Raw genomic sequence first — 14,229 nt, 5'->3', positions numbered from 1 at the left:
TGAAATTGCCTCTCATCCCGGTATCTTGGCCTGGGCAGAAGCCAGAGCCTTGCTTCCAAGGGGCTGCTAATAGATCCCCCAGCTCCGGGCCGGAGAGACAGTTGCCGAACTACAAGTCCCAGGCTGCCTTGCGGTGAGCGTCAAGTGCCGTGCGATCATGAAGGGGACGTGGCAAAACGTGACGTGTCGGTGCCAGACCGGGAAGCGGCGGTATCGGGAGGGGTTGGAACCATGGCGGCCAAGACAGCGGCTGGGGGCCGCTGGGAGGTGGTGAAGAAGGGGCGACGGTCTGCGGCCGGCAACAATAATAAAGCCAGAGGCGGAGGGGACCGCCGGGCACTCGGGGAGGCCAACGGGGTGTGGAAGTTCGACCTGACGCGTGAGTACCCACCCCGCCAGCGCCACCGCAGTGACCCCGCCTTGGAGAGACCCCGGGGCTCCCCTTCCGTAGACAGTGAGCAGCTACCACAGCCCAGAGGGTCAAAACACTCCCGAGTTATCCGAGGGGCGAACTCTCGTGATCAGCAGTTCCCAATTCGCCAAAGCCTGCCCCTGCGCTGTCAATTGAGAGAGACTGCAAGACGAGCTTACTGCCCTCACCTTGCAGAATAGTAAACTGAGGACTGATTGATTCACTGGCTTTCCCACAATCGCATGTCAGAAGGGACTTGAATTCTAGTCTTGAGACACTTGGTGCACGGCATGCAAATTCTGCCAGCAGTTCTCGGTTCTGGCCTCGCCTCACCCGCCAAGTGCTCAAGAGCTGGGAACATTTAGTAGAAGGGTGTCCCCTCTTAAAGGAACCAGCAAGTGGAGAGCTGGGGGGGACTGGAGGCCCAGCAGTGGGAGAAATTACACGCGAGCGCGCGCACGTACACACACACACTCACAACACTCACCAAGTGTTCTGTATGGCACTTGTTCCTCTGTTTCCCAGAGGAGTGAGAACGCTCACCACTTGTTGATTTTAGTTAGAGCTGTCATATCTAATCTAGAGGACTGGAGATGAATAAGTGTGATGGAAACATTCTAGTCTCCCAGTCTAATTGCAAAACAGAAAGTCCTGTGTATCTGACCCTACCACTAGCTCCCCATCATCTATGTCTAATGAAGAAATGCCCCATCTATGAAAGAGTCCATGAAATCAGCAGCTGTGATGGCCGAAAGAACTTAGCACAGTACAGAAAGAGAGAGCCTAGGGTCAGGCTCCTCCCTGGAGGAGAGAAGAACCCACTCTTCTGTGAGGCCTTTGACACTGAAGATCACTTCCCCTTTTCTACCCCTCTTTACCCTAGCTCCAATCCAGACGACAAGTACACTCTATGAGTTGGGCTTTGAGAAAATCAAGAAGCGGCAGAACAAGGAGCAGGTCCCACCCCCCGCAGCGGAGCCTAAGAAACCAGCGAACAAGAAACAACCCAAGAAGGTGGCAGCTGTCACTAACCAGAACCAGAAGCAGGGCCGCTTCCGCAGCTTGGAGGCGGCCATGAAAGCAGTGAGTGTGCCCGGTCTTCAGGTGGAAAGACTGAGGTCTTCAAGGCGGAGAGAAAGTAAAAAGGAGGAGGGAGGGATGGTAGGTGTGGGGAGTTCAGAAAGTGTTGAGGCATCAAAGGAATAGGATGCTTACACTAAGGAAAGGAAGCTTCTGGGGAAATAATGGTGAGAGGAAAGCTCAGGAACACCAGGGAGAGACTGGAGAAGCTGGCTGTTCCCTGCCCCATGGAAGCAATGAGCCTTTGTTTTCCATGTTGTCCCTGTATTTTCCCTTTGAACGTAGAAGAGCCTTGATCAAGTTTGCTCCCCCTTCCACCACCCAGTTCGATTATTCCCCTGTCCCTGCTCCTTTTCCTTGGCCACTACTCATAACTCACCTTACGGTGTCCCTGGCAGCTGGACGTGGCAGCCCTGCAGAAGGAACTGGACAAGAGCCAAAGTGTGTTCTCCGGAAACCCCTCCGTGTGGCTGAAGGATCTGGCCAGCTATCTCAACTACAAGCTCCAGGCCCCTTTAAGTGAACCCACGTTAAGCCAGCACACCCATGGTTAGTCTTTCTAACTGTTTTAACACTCATTAAAGTTCTGAATGGTCTTGACTTAAAGCACACTGGATAGTAGCAGAGCCCATTGCTCCACAGTCTCCTGATTTATGCACCCAAAGGGTGATGTGAGCCGTACACACATCATCATGGCTGTGAAAGTCCCTGGCCTCATTGGTTTATAGGGAGCACCTCAGAACAGAGACCTCTGCTTTCATCATTCAGCAAGGGCACTGTGGTGCTCACATCTGCCAGTGGCATTGTGAGCTTGGCACTCATGTAGATCCTGTTGGCTGCAGATTATCCCTACAGCCTGGTGAGCCGGGAGCTTCGTGGGATCATCCGGGGGCTGCTGGCCAAGGCAGCAGGGTCTCTGGAGCTCTTTTTTGACCACTGTCTGTTCACCATGTTGCAAGAGCTGGATAAGACACCAGGTAAGAAGGCAAGAAAGCCAGGGGTTGGGGAGGGATAACCCAGCTTTGTCTTGGGAGTCTAGTCCCTTTTGTATGCTTCCAAAGTGGTTGGTTGGTTCTCTTTCCAGGAAAAAAAAAAACAAAACCACTAATTGATACTTTTGGGAGAGAGAAGGCAGTTAGGACTCGTTGGACTTGATCTTGGCTACACAGCTACCAAAAGGGAAATGATTTGAGATGCCACGTGGTGTGCAATGTGCGTATGACTGAGAACATGTATCTCTCCAGGTGAATCGCTCCATGGTTACCGTATCTGTATCCAGGCCATTCTGCAAGAAAAGCCTAAGATTGCCACCACAAACCTCAGCAAGGTGAGCTCCCGCTGGTGATGGGTCACCAGAAGCTTGGGACTGGGAAGATGCCACACTATTGAACCCAGTTTTGGAATAGAGACCAGGAATAACAAGAACACTGTTGGTACTTACTGTGTGTCTGTTTCCATACCTATATTGATCAGGTACCACTGTTAGAGTTATTTTAGCGATGGGAAGGCTGAGCCACAGAGGGGTTCAGTAACTGCCCTGGATTTGTCGGCGAGTAAATAACAAAGCATAAGTGTACCGCAGCTGGTGCCCTGCATCCCTGGCTGATCTGCTCTCCCTCAGCTACCCTCTTCTCTCCCAGTTGTCATCTCTCTTCCTACTTGGTTCTGGAGGTGTTCCTTGTTCTTTACTTTATCCCAATGTGTGCCTCCCCTGCTGGTCTCCTCAGTTCCTGGAGCTACTCAGGTCCCACCAGAGCCGACCAGCAAAGTGTCTGACCATCATGTGGGCCATAGGTCAAGCGGGTTTTGCCAGCCTCTCCGAGGGACTGAAAGGTACCGAGGACGTGGGGAGGAGAGGGATGGCCTTGGAGCCAGAAAGCTCCTCTCAGGCTCCCCAGTGGATCCAGGCCTGAAGCTCCCTCCCTCCCACCTCTGCTCTGCAGTGTGGCTGGGGATCATGATGCCTGTGCTGGGAATCAAGTCTCTGTCTCCCTACGCCATCGCATACCTCGAGCGACTGCTCCTGTGAGTAATGGGACAGCGAGGGGCTGGGTTCTCTAGCGGTGGCTATTTCTGAAAAATGGGATGATGTGATGCTGGTCTCCATAGATAAGGGGAGGGAATCAGGACGAGGTCTTCCTAACTCGGAATGTGACCATGAGGAAGGAGGGAGTCATTGAGGGGTGAGGAAATGGGCTAGAGTAAAGATGCCCTGTTTACCTACATGTTGGTCATTGCTGGGGTCATGGCCAAGTGGCTGGTCTAGATGTTGATTTCCAACAGGCCTATTCCATCTTACCTCCACAGGATGCACCCAAACCTCACCAAGGGCTTCGGAATGATTGGCCCCAAGGACTTCTTCCCTCTTCTGGACTTTGCCTATATGCCCAACAACTCCCTGACGCCCAGGTGAGGGGATCCTCGGTGCAACTGGAGTGATGACACACTCCAGCCTTCCCCCCATGGCCACTTGGGATTCCTAATTTGAATGTTCAAGGGTGGGTTTCTATGGATCTGTGAACTCCTTGAAGTTGTATGATAGACATATAGGCATTTTTCTGGTGAGAGGGTCCAAGGCTTTCAGGAGAATCTCTTGAGTCAAAAAAGGCTCAGAGACATTGCATGACCTTGGGGACTCTGCCTTTGATCAGGGGCATGGGCTGTAAGGTGTGCAGAGAGGACACCTGGTGCAGCCCCACTTACAGCCTGTGCCTGGCTCTCCTCTCCACCCCCATCCCAGTCTGCAGGAGCATCTGTGTCAGCTCTACCCTCGACTGAAGGTGCTGGCATTTGGGGCAAAGCCAGAATCCACCCTGCATACCTATTTCCCCTCCTTCCTGTCCAGAGCCACGCCTAGCTGTCCCGCTGAGATGAAGAAAGAGGTGAGGAAATAGTGTGAGACTCCTCCTTACTCAGAGTCAGCTGCAAAGATTCCTGTGTGCTGACAAAGGCCTGTCTGAGAAGAACACGGAACACGCAGCTCACTCCCCCTCCTGACAGTCCCCTCCCCTCCCAACAGTCCCATCCCACTCCCTCCTGTCCTGCCCTTGGAGGAGTGCGCATGAAAGGGCAGCACTTTCTGGGCTGGGGGGAGTGGGAGGTCTACTGCCCTGCCCCCCTAGAAATGGATGATCTTTGAACTAATCTCTAACTCAGGAGCTCCAGCCTCCTCCTTCACCGCTTCTCAGAGCGCTGTCTAGGACGGTTCTTGGCACCATTTCTCCACCCTCTATAGAGTGGCTGTGTTAATCTGGGGAAGTTGATTCTAGGCATGCTCCTCCTCCAGCAGCCCCTGTCCCCACTAGCCTGTCCCTCTGTCCCCTGTGCAGCTCCTGAGCAGCCTGACCGAATGCCTGACTGTGGACCCCCTCAGCGCCAGCGTGTGGAGGCAGCTGTACCCCAAGCATCTTTCCCAATCCAGGCAGGTGTGGTGGGGGTGACCAACCTCTGCTCATACAGAGACACCTTGGTTCATGCATCCCAACCTGGGCCTGGGCATGCTCCTGTCCCAGAGCGGAAAGGGACCATTTGTCCATGTTCCTCGGGCTCATGCCGCTCAGATTGAATTGGAACGTTGCTGGGGAGGTCTGGGGACCAGCTGCTTCTTTGCATGAGGGTGGACAGTATTTAGTCCAAAAGGGGCAGAGTTCAGTTGAGAGAGAGAGGTGCCCAGAAGGCCCACTGACTGGGAGGGCCGTGCTTTCCCCACAGCCTGCTGCTGGACCACCTGCTCAAGTCCCAGGATCGGATTCCCAAGAAGGTGAGCGGCTGGAGGACACAGCAGGCTGAGCTCTCTGGGTTCTGGGTTCAAACCTATGACCTGCTCTTCCTCATTGCCCTGAGAAGAGTGCTCTGCTGTGCACTCATCCTGCAAGATTTAGCAAATGGAAGCTCCGAGCATGACAGTGGCCAAATGCTAGTTTCTTAAACCCAGATTTTTCTCATCCTATAGGTGTGGAAGTCTTTGCTAGAAATCATTCAGTCCTTCAAGCTGACCAACCAGGAGCTGCTCAGGAAGAGCAACTGTAACAACCAGGATGCGGTCACGTGTGATGCCGCCTGCAAGGTGTGGCCCGCGCTCCTCGACACACCTGGGTCAGGTGCAGGTGTCACACTCCTGGGCCACCTGCCCCTGGATCTCCCCCTGCTGCCTCTGCAAGCACTTGATCCTCTTCTCTGCTTAATACCTCGTTGCAGTCCTGTCTGTGGGGGCCAGGAACCCCATGATTGCCTACCCTTTCTCCTCCCAGGCCTTGCTGCAGCAGTCTCGGGGCCCTCGGCTGCCCTGGACGAGGTTGTTCCTCTTGACGTTAGTGTTTGCTGCAGGCTTCCTGTGCCATGACTTCCGGTCACACAGCTCCTTCCAAGGTAAGGAGGATTGACAAGTAAGAAAGACGGGAGGTGGGGGTTGGGGAGCGGCACAGAGTGGGGTGTAACCAATAGCTGCTCACAGGTATACACACTGTGCCTCAGTGGATTCTCAGTACTGCTGACTACATTTTTTTTTTTACTAAATATTTTTCGAGGAAGGCCCTCTATAAGGTGGATTGATTCAGTGACTGAGGTAATTGGGATGGGAGTGTCAGAAACAGTGCGATTGGCACAGGACAGAGCAGAGTTTAGGGCTGTTGTACATAGGGTCGCTATGAGTCGCAAGCAACTCAACAGCACGTAACAACAACAGATTTTTCTACTATGACATTCACTTACAATATTACCACTTTGGAGGAACTAGTTAGTAATTTACAGGGCGTACACACTTGTATGTACACAGACTAAATTTGAGTAAGTGTTAGCTCCTTTTAACTCCTGAGGAAATTCAGGTTCAGAGAGTTCTAACAGTAAACTTATGCTACTTAGTGGATGGGCAGACCCTCAAACAGGCCTCTGATGCCTCAGCCCTAGGCCTGTCATGCACCCCATGAGCACACTACATCCTCCCCACACTCTCCCCTGCCTGCTGGGCCCAGTAGTGTGTGTCCCTCACCTCTGCCCCACTCACATCCCTGCTCACTGGAGACCTCTTTACTCAGCCTCTGTCTCTGGCCGGTTGCTTCAGTCATCTGGTTTCTTGCCTGTTGGTCAACAAGCATGTGCCAAGCTCTACTCCTACAGCCTGCAAGGCTACAGGTGAACTTCTCCCCAGGGCAAAGGGAGAGGGGCTGTGAGAGGCTAATGGCCTCAGGATGGGGCATTGACAGCCAGGAAGCACTGGGCTTTCCTTGCCCTGCCTTCCCTCCCCCGACTATTCCTTGGGAGCCTAGCTGCCCTGAGGAACCACAGAGCCCCTTTTCCCTCGTCTCTCCTGCAGCTGGCTAGAGGAAGCAGTGCCAGCCTGGAGCTCCTACCTGCTCACTATGGTGAGGCCCAGCTTGCAGACAGCCTGGACCCATACCAATGCCACAGTCGTCTTTCTCTCTTCCCATTGTGCCCCCCACCTTGCTTGGTTTGGTGACAGTCTCATCAGTCTTTCCAAGAGAGTAAGCCAGAAAACGGGGAGGTCAGAGAAGGCCTCGTGCGGCTGTATTGGGACTGGGTCCTTAGTGCCAGCGTGCATTCCCCTGAGAGCCCTAACCTGTGCTGTCCTCCCTCGCCAGATACAGACCCAGCTCCCAGACGTCCTGAACCAGCTGCTCTACTCTCTGAAGGAGCTACTGCTCCTTCTCTACCAGAACGTGCTGCTGCCGCTGTGGCACTTGCTGCTTGAGGGCCTGGCCCGAGCCCAGGAGCACTGCCACGAGGTGTGCAGGTGAGTGCAGCCTCTCCTCAGTCACAGGGCTCCTCTGTTCATGTTCCTCTCTACACTCATTATCCGATCTTTCACTCTGGGATGAAGTTTGTGGCTCTGAACTGCACTTCTATGACTTAATAGAGATGAATGCCCCCTAAACCCCCCCAAATGTTGTGCTTTCTTCCCAGAGGTGAAGTAACGTGGCAGTGCCTGAAGACCCAGCTCAATGAGGCTGCCCACTGGACCTGGACCTACCTACAGGACAGCATGGTGGCTTTCCTGGACTGGGCACTTGCCCTGATATCACAGCAATAGGGCCACTTGCTTCATCTTTGGCAGACCATCTGACAGTGCAGGGGGCTGGGAGGGTGCCATATGAGTGACAGTTCTGCATGGGTGTCTTTTTTTTTTTTTACTTGGTGCCTGAGTTGTATTTCCTAGGCAAATACCCAGCTGTCTCTAGCCCAGCTCTTCCGTCTCTGGTGGGGACCGATCCCCGGGGCATCTCGGCTCCTGCCCAGGATTCCACTGACACTTCTTTTGCCCTGTTGTACTTGACTCCCAGCCTCTGTCCAGGGCTGGCAGCCTCTCTTGTCTCCTCCTCCCTGCCTCTCGCCGTCTCATTCCCAAAGCCCCAAAGAGTTCGTGTGTGAAGATGAGGCACCCAGAGAGTGGTTTCTGCGTCCTCACAACAAGATGACTCCTGCCTCCACAGTTCAGCAGCCTCTGCTTCCAAGTCTTGGTCACAATTTCAGCCACAGAGGAAAGAGGACACAGCCTTCCAGGAGAATGCAGCATCACCACGCCAGCAGCCACTTCACCTCTTTGCAGCATGGATGTGGCTTACAGTGGACCCACAGGGCCAGACATAAAGGCCTTTCACATCAAAATGCCCAACCTCTGCTCTTCCAGGCCCCTCATTGTCTCCCTTCTCATGATCCTACTTCCTCCACTCTCCGTTCACCTCAGTGCTGAGGGGCTCCGCCTCAGAGTTCAGCTTCTCTCCACACCCCATCTGCAAGGAAAACAGTCCAGGGAGTTGTGCGTCCAGGCCCCAGGAACCTTCCTTCCAGAGGCCTGTCCAGTACCTGGCTCTAGGGTACGCTCCTAGGTGGAATAAAGGACACACATCTGGTTTCTATATTTCCTCTCTGCATCCTCCTATAGTGAGTCTCACACTTGGGAGACACAGGATGAACAAACTGTTGGGCTCTTGTTTGTTCTCCTTTGTCTCTGCCTTCCAGGAATTGTAGCCTCTGGCTGTGATTGACCTGCTCTCAGGGAAAGCCAAAATCCATCATTCTAAAGTTTGACCTCCTAGTTCCACACACACCCCTTTCAGTCCCCTAATCATACCGTCTTACTTGGCCTTTGTGAGTCATGTTTCAATATTGCCTTGACTGCTTGAGGATTTTGTGCTGGGAAAGGCAGGAAGAAGTCTCCTAGGGAAACTCTTGGCCAGTAATCAAGCAGGAGTCCTGTTTATTGCCAAGCCCTTGGTTTATTGATTGATTCTTTCCATACGGCTATGAATGAAAGATTTAGAACTTGAAGAGTTAGACATGAATCAGGAGGGTACATCACCAAAGCCTGTATTTGTGACTTGAGCCTAGTTTTCTAGTATTTGCCTTGTGTCTGAGCGTTTCAAAATCCACCGTGCTGGAGGCACTGCCCGCTCCCACAGGCTAGTTCCTGTTTCCCACTGAAACACCCAGGGTGATTGCCGGCATGAGAGCCAGTTGCCACCTCTCACTTTTCTACCAGAGATAATGACAAAGCAGCAGCCACGGAAAAGGGTTGACAGTAGGTGGGGTGCTGAAGACAACCACAGTTCACAGGCTCCCTTTGGATATTGGAGTGTTAGGGTTGAACAGGCTGTTTTTCCCGAGAAAAAGAAAACCTCGCCTGGCAAAGGGCCAAGGGCTAGGGCTGCAAGGCAGGCCTGTGTAAGAGGCATATTCCTACTCAGGGTGTATTCCTTTCCTCAGTTATTTATCAGCAACTAAGAGATTTCATTTTTCTCACTCTTGAATCCTAATAACCAGGTTGTATTCATGGCAACCTGGAAAAAGAAAAGCTGCTGATGTTAGCTTAAGTGGGTAACAGGGCAGGGCAGGTAAAATGATGCTATGAGTTCGCTGGGCCTGAATCCTATGGCTCAGAAGATTTCTTACATGGGTCAAATTGCTTTCTAATGAATGCACTGTATTGTTGGGGACACTTAGTTGCTAAAAATAAGTAATCTGGTGCAACGTGCCTCTTCAGTTTAGATTAAAATAGGCCTTCACCAGGAACTGATGGGAATTTTGACTTGTTTTAACAGTTATTTGGCTCTATTTGGAATAGTCCGGAATTCTTCCCACCAAAGGAAAAAGACCAGCTCTATCTGCAATCTCTTAAAGCAAACCCAGACATCCAGATGTTACGTTTTTGCAGAACTGTCAACAAGCAGGAGTCCAAACAGCCGGTGTAGACTAGCTGGGAGACATCTGGGCACTATTTTTCACACACAGCTGGAGGCCAACACATAACTTGGCCTAAAACAGTAGGACAGTTTGAGTATAGTTACTAACTTTAATACTAATTTTAAAAAATATTTTAAAGTAGTTTGGATAAAACTTTACAGAGCAAATTAGTTTCCCATTTAAAAATTTATACATATTTTCTTTCATTATTATGATTGCGATATAAGGTGGTATAGTAGATTAAGTATTGGGCTGCTCAGGAGCTCTGGTGGCTTAGTGTTAAGAAGCTGCTCTGCAATCCCAAAGGCATAGAGTTCAAATCCATCAGCTGCTCCATAGATAAAGATGGGCACTCTTTGTGTGCAATTTACTGGGTCGACTGTCGGTTCCAACTCAGTGGTACACAACAACAACCAAAAAGGTCTTAAGCCATTCTATGGAAGAAAGATAAAGCAGTCCGCTTCTATAATGATTACACTATAACACTAGAATCCAACAACTAACTCATTGCTGTGGGGTCGAGTTGTTTTCTAGGCTTTGAATAATCTCAACAGAGAAGATAGCCACCTTTCTTCCATCTGCAAAGATTTAGAGTTTGACTCTGTCCTATACAGCTGCTATTGTTGGTAGATGCCATCAAGCACGGTAGGACTCATAACAACCCTATGGTTATGGTTCCTATCTTCTGAACATTGATTTTGGATAAATGCTACCCCTTTTGGTTTCATGGCTGGATGTTCTGAAGAGCATAATCCTCATGGGTATTACTGTTCAAAAGCCTTCTGTCCTGTTGTTTGGCCCAACCACTAGTCTGATAATTTGACCTGCTGTGGTTACTTGCACAGTACTGTGCTGTTGGAAACTATGCCACTGATATTTAAATACCAGCAGGGTCATCCATGGTGGGCAGGTTGCATGGAGCTTTCAGACGACGACTAGGAAGAAGGCTGTGTATAGGAAAAAGTTGGTTAGTGAAAACATTAATAAGAGTGGGACAGCACAGAAGAGGAAGACTCCTGATGAGATAGATTGACACAGTAACTGGGATAATGGGGCAGGGTGTGCTGGAGACATGAGACTGGTTTCAGGATAGAGGAGAGTTCAGAATGATTGTACACAGAGTCATTATGAGTCACAGGCAACCCAATGGCACATAACAGCTAACAATAGAGCACTGGCATAGAGCCAGAAGACCAGTCCCTCAGGTTGGAAAGCCCTCCAAATACCACTGGAGAAGAGCTACCCCCTCAAAGTAGAGTTGACCTTAATTACATAAATGGAGTAAAGTTTGGGGGACCTTTGTTGAAATCATAGGGAGACATGAGACTGGTTCAGGATAGAGGAGAGTTCAGAGCTATTGTACATAGCATTGCTGTAAGTCACTTACGATTCAATGGCACTTAACAACAGCTTGGAGAGAGATTAGTTGGCCTAGTGGACAGAAAGTGATACTACCAAGCCAAAGGTGAGTGACTAATCCGCAGCCCTCAGGCCTGTTTTTAATTGTTTTTGGTCAAACATTCTTCTAGGTCATATAGCAACGTCTGTCCATTTGCTGTACAGAGGTAACTCGTGGTTGCTGTGATGTTGAACAGTGTGACACTGATGTGTCAAAAGCGATAATGGGGGAGCTCTGGTGGCCTAGTGGCAAGACGCTGCACTGCAATCCCAGAGGAACAGGGTTCGAATCCACCAGATGCTCTGCCGGAGAAGGAGGTGCAATATCCTCCTGTACCAGTCAGATCTGATTTGATGGTACACACACACAAAATAATAAAAAATTTAAAAAAAAAGCGATAATGGCTACCCATGGTGGACAGTGTTTGGTGGAGCTCCCTGATGAAAACAAGCTTGGAAGCAGGAGTGGCATCCGCTTCCAAAATAGCTTGCCTCTGGAAAGCCTATGAACTTGGAGAAATGATGAAAGTTATACAAGTGTTCAGTTATTTCGTTCATAGGTTCGCTATTAGTCACCTATGACTTAGACGGCACTTAACATTTGTTGATGTGACATGACTAAAAATGAGTAGACAGCTGCAGATATCCACTAAAACTGAACATGAAAGTGTACACAGTATGACTCTATGAAAACTCATTGTCAAAAATTAGATACCATATACGAACAATGCTTTCCTAGCCATTATAGCTATCATGTGCTATCAAGTCAACTATGACTCATAATGATCCTATGAACAATAGATCTGAACTCTGCCATATTTTGCACTTTTCTCATCATCTCTGATACATGTAAGCCCTTCTTTAGTCGCTGTGTTAGCCAATCTTGTTGAGAGTCTTCCTCTCTTATTCTGACTCTCCCTTTCCAAGCATGATGTAATTTTCCTGGGACTGGCCCTTCTTAACAACGTACCCAAAGTACATTAGACAAAGTCACCATCCTTGCCTCCAGGGAACACGCTGATTGCACTTATTCCAAGACATATTTGCTTGTTCTTATTGGCAGTTCATGGGATAGTCTGTATCTTTCTTCAACACCACAACTCAAAGATATAAATTCTTCTGTTGTCCTTATTCATTGTTCAAGTTTCAGATGCATAGGAAGTGATTGAGAAGATTATGGCTTGGATCAGATGCACCTTAGTCTTTAAACTGAAATTGTTGTTCTTTAGCACTTTGGAGAAGTTCTTGACAGCAGATTTCCCCAGTGCAACAACTGTTGATTTCTTGACTGTAGGTACAAAGATTGTTTATTATTGTTGTTTATTGTGGAGTGAGCTGAAATAGATTGGTATTAGCCATTTAAAATCAGATAATTATGGAGCTCTGGTGGCCTTGTGGTAAGAAGCTGCACTGCAATCCCAAAGATGCAGGGTTTAAATCCACCAGATGCTCTGCAAGAGAAGGAGGGGCAATCTCCTCCTGTGCCAGTCAGATCCTATTTGATGGTACACAATGAGACGGAAAAAAAATCAGATAATCACATGATCCATCTAATCAACCATGCCAGGAATGACCTCTCATAACTTCTTTTTTTAAAAAATCAACTCAACATTTCAAGATCTGTTTTGAAGTACAGTGTCAGCAATAGGAAAATATAAATAAACCTACAAGAAAAACTAGCTAATACAACCAATATTCAAATTAATGTACCAACCACTAATGGCAAAAATTAAGAAATTTAGGGGTTTTGCCCACTACTGCAGTCTAAAATTCATCAAATATACGATCAAGGTGCATTGATAATTACTGGTGATTGGAATGTAAAAGCTGGAAGCAAGAAGGACCAGTTGGAAATACACACTTGGTGATAGAAATAATGCCAGAGATTGTATGATTGTAGAGGCTGCAGAGTTTTGCAAGACCAATAACTCATTCATTGACAATAGTTTGAAAAGTAAACAGCTATGAGTCAGCTCCAACTTGACAGAAATTAGTGAGCTTATGCCGTTGTTGTTGCTAGGTGCCCTTGAGTCGTAGACGACTCATAGCGACCCTATGAACGAAAGGCCTGAGCACTGTTCGTACATAGAGTTTCCAGAGGCAAGCCATTTTGGAAATGGATGCCGCTCCTGCTTCCAGGCTTTTATGCCCTTAGACCTTGCCAGATTGAATACACAGGAATCTAATCAACTATAATTGTGGAATCATCAGTAAGAACAAGACCAGGAGCTGACTGTGAACAAACTGCTTACATACAGGGACTGACTATGATCAAATTATCATGCCTGAAGAAAATAAAAAGTCATTTAAAAGACAAGAAAGAAAAGACCAAAAAGGCTATCAGGTGAGACTCTGAAACTTGCTCTTGAATGTAGAGCAGCTGAAATGAAAGGGGGAAATTACGATATTCAAAAGAGCTGGTCAAAAGATTCCAAAATATGGCTCAAGAAGACAAAAATGTGAAGTATTATAACGAAACATGCAAAGACCTGGAGTTAGAAAATCAAAAGGAAAAATTTGACATTTCTCAAGCTGAAGACTTGAAAAAAATCAAAGCTTAAATTGCAGTAGTGAAAGATTCTATGGGGGGGAAGAGTTGTACAGGAAGTATAAAAAAAATACATAAGGCTAAGTAGTACTTGGGCACCACTGCTAACTATACTAAAAGGGTTCACAATAGAATGTCTTCAATACAGAGGTAGAAAAATGTGGAGCAGAACTCAAAATTATAAAAAGGGTCCATCTGGCTTAATCGGTCTGACAGAGACTGGTGGAACCCCAGAGACTATGGCCCTTATCACCTTTCATGTCTGAAACTGAACTCACCTCCATGACTCCATTTCCAGTCAGATGATAGGTAATCCTCAAGGTGATAATTAACACCAGGGAGAACAAAGTTCTTAGAATAATCAACCCACAAGTTCAGGAGAGCATCATTTGCCCTGGAATAAAGCTCAGAAGACAAGGAGGGATAGTGTTGCATTCTTTTGCCATACTTCTATCTATATGCAGAACAAATAATCTGAGCAATGGAGGTTGCTGTTGTTGTTATGTGCCATCAAGTCGCCTGCCACCCTTGGTGACCCTATGTAAAGCAGCTGTGAACCCTGCCCCGTCCTAAGCCAGTCTCACTAATTCTGACA

The 14,229-nt window shown here is 48.7% G+C and overlaps 1 protein-coding gene across 2 annotated transcripts; it reads left to right on the top strand.

The window, feature by feature from the left end:
- The first annotated feature begins 231 nt into the window (after nt 1-231).
- TMEM214 (transmembrane protein 214) lies at nt 232-7,538 on the top strand. Of its 2 annotated transcripts, XM_006880602.1 has the most exons (17): nt 232-379; nt 1,296-1,495; nt 1,891-2,041; nt 2,335-2,469; nt 2,737-2,819; nt 3,220-3,325; nt 3,436-3,517; nt 3,800-3,901; nt 4,233-4,374; nt 4,822-4,913; nt 5,204-5,252; nt 5,445-5,558; nt 5,743-5,860; nt 6,526-6,622; nt 6,804-6,972; nt 7,090-7,241; nt 7,412-7,538. In XM_006880602.1, exons 1-17 carry the CDS (start codon nt 232-234, stop codon nt 7,536-7,538), a joined length of 2,067 nt encoding a protein of 688 aa, XP_006880664.1. The 2 variants fall into 2 exon arrangements, with proteins under 2 accessions (XP_006880664.1, XP_006880665.1); XM_006880603.1 differs by lacking the exon at nt 2,335-2,469.
- The last annotated feature ends 6,691 nt before the right edge of the window (nt 7,539-14,229 follow it).

Source organism: Elephantulus edwardii, unplaced genomic scaffold (genome assembly GCF_000299155.1).
Source record: "Elephantulus edwardii isolate Elephantulus edwardi_28Jun2011 unplaced genomic scaffold, EleEdw1.0 scaffold00009, whole genome shotgun sequence".
In the NCBI taxonomy this organism is placed as follows: Eukaryota; Metazoa; Chordata; class Mammalia; order Macroscelidea; family Macroscelididae; genus Elephantulus; species Elephantulus edwardii.
The sequence above is the reverse complement of the archived record's forward strand: the minus strand, read 5'-3'. Positions and strand labels throughout refer to the sequence as shown.

Excerpts from the sequence above, each read along its gene's own strand:
- TMEM214 (XM_006880602.1), top strand. The coding sequence starts at position 232 with ATGGCGGCCAAGACAGCGGCTGGGGGCCGCTGGGAGGTGGTGAAGAAG. Across the intron at positions 1,496-1,890 it reads TGGAGGCGGCCATGAAAGCA|CTGGACGTGGCAGCCCTGCA; the intron begins GTGAGTGTGCCC and ends TGTCCCTGGCAG. Across the intron at positions 2,470-2,736 it reads AGAGCTGGATAAGACACCAG|GTGAATCGCTCCATGGTTAC; the intron begins GTAAGAAGGCAA and ends GTATCTCTCCAG.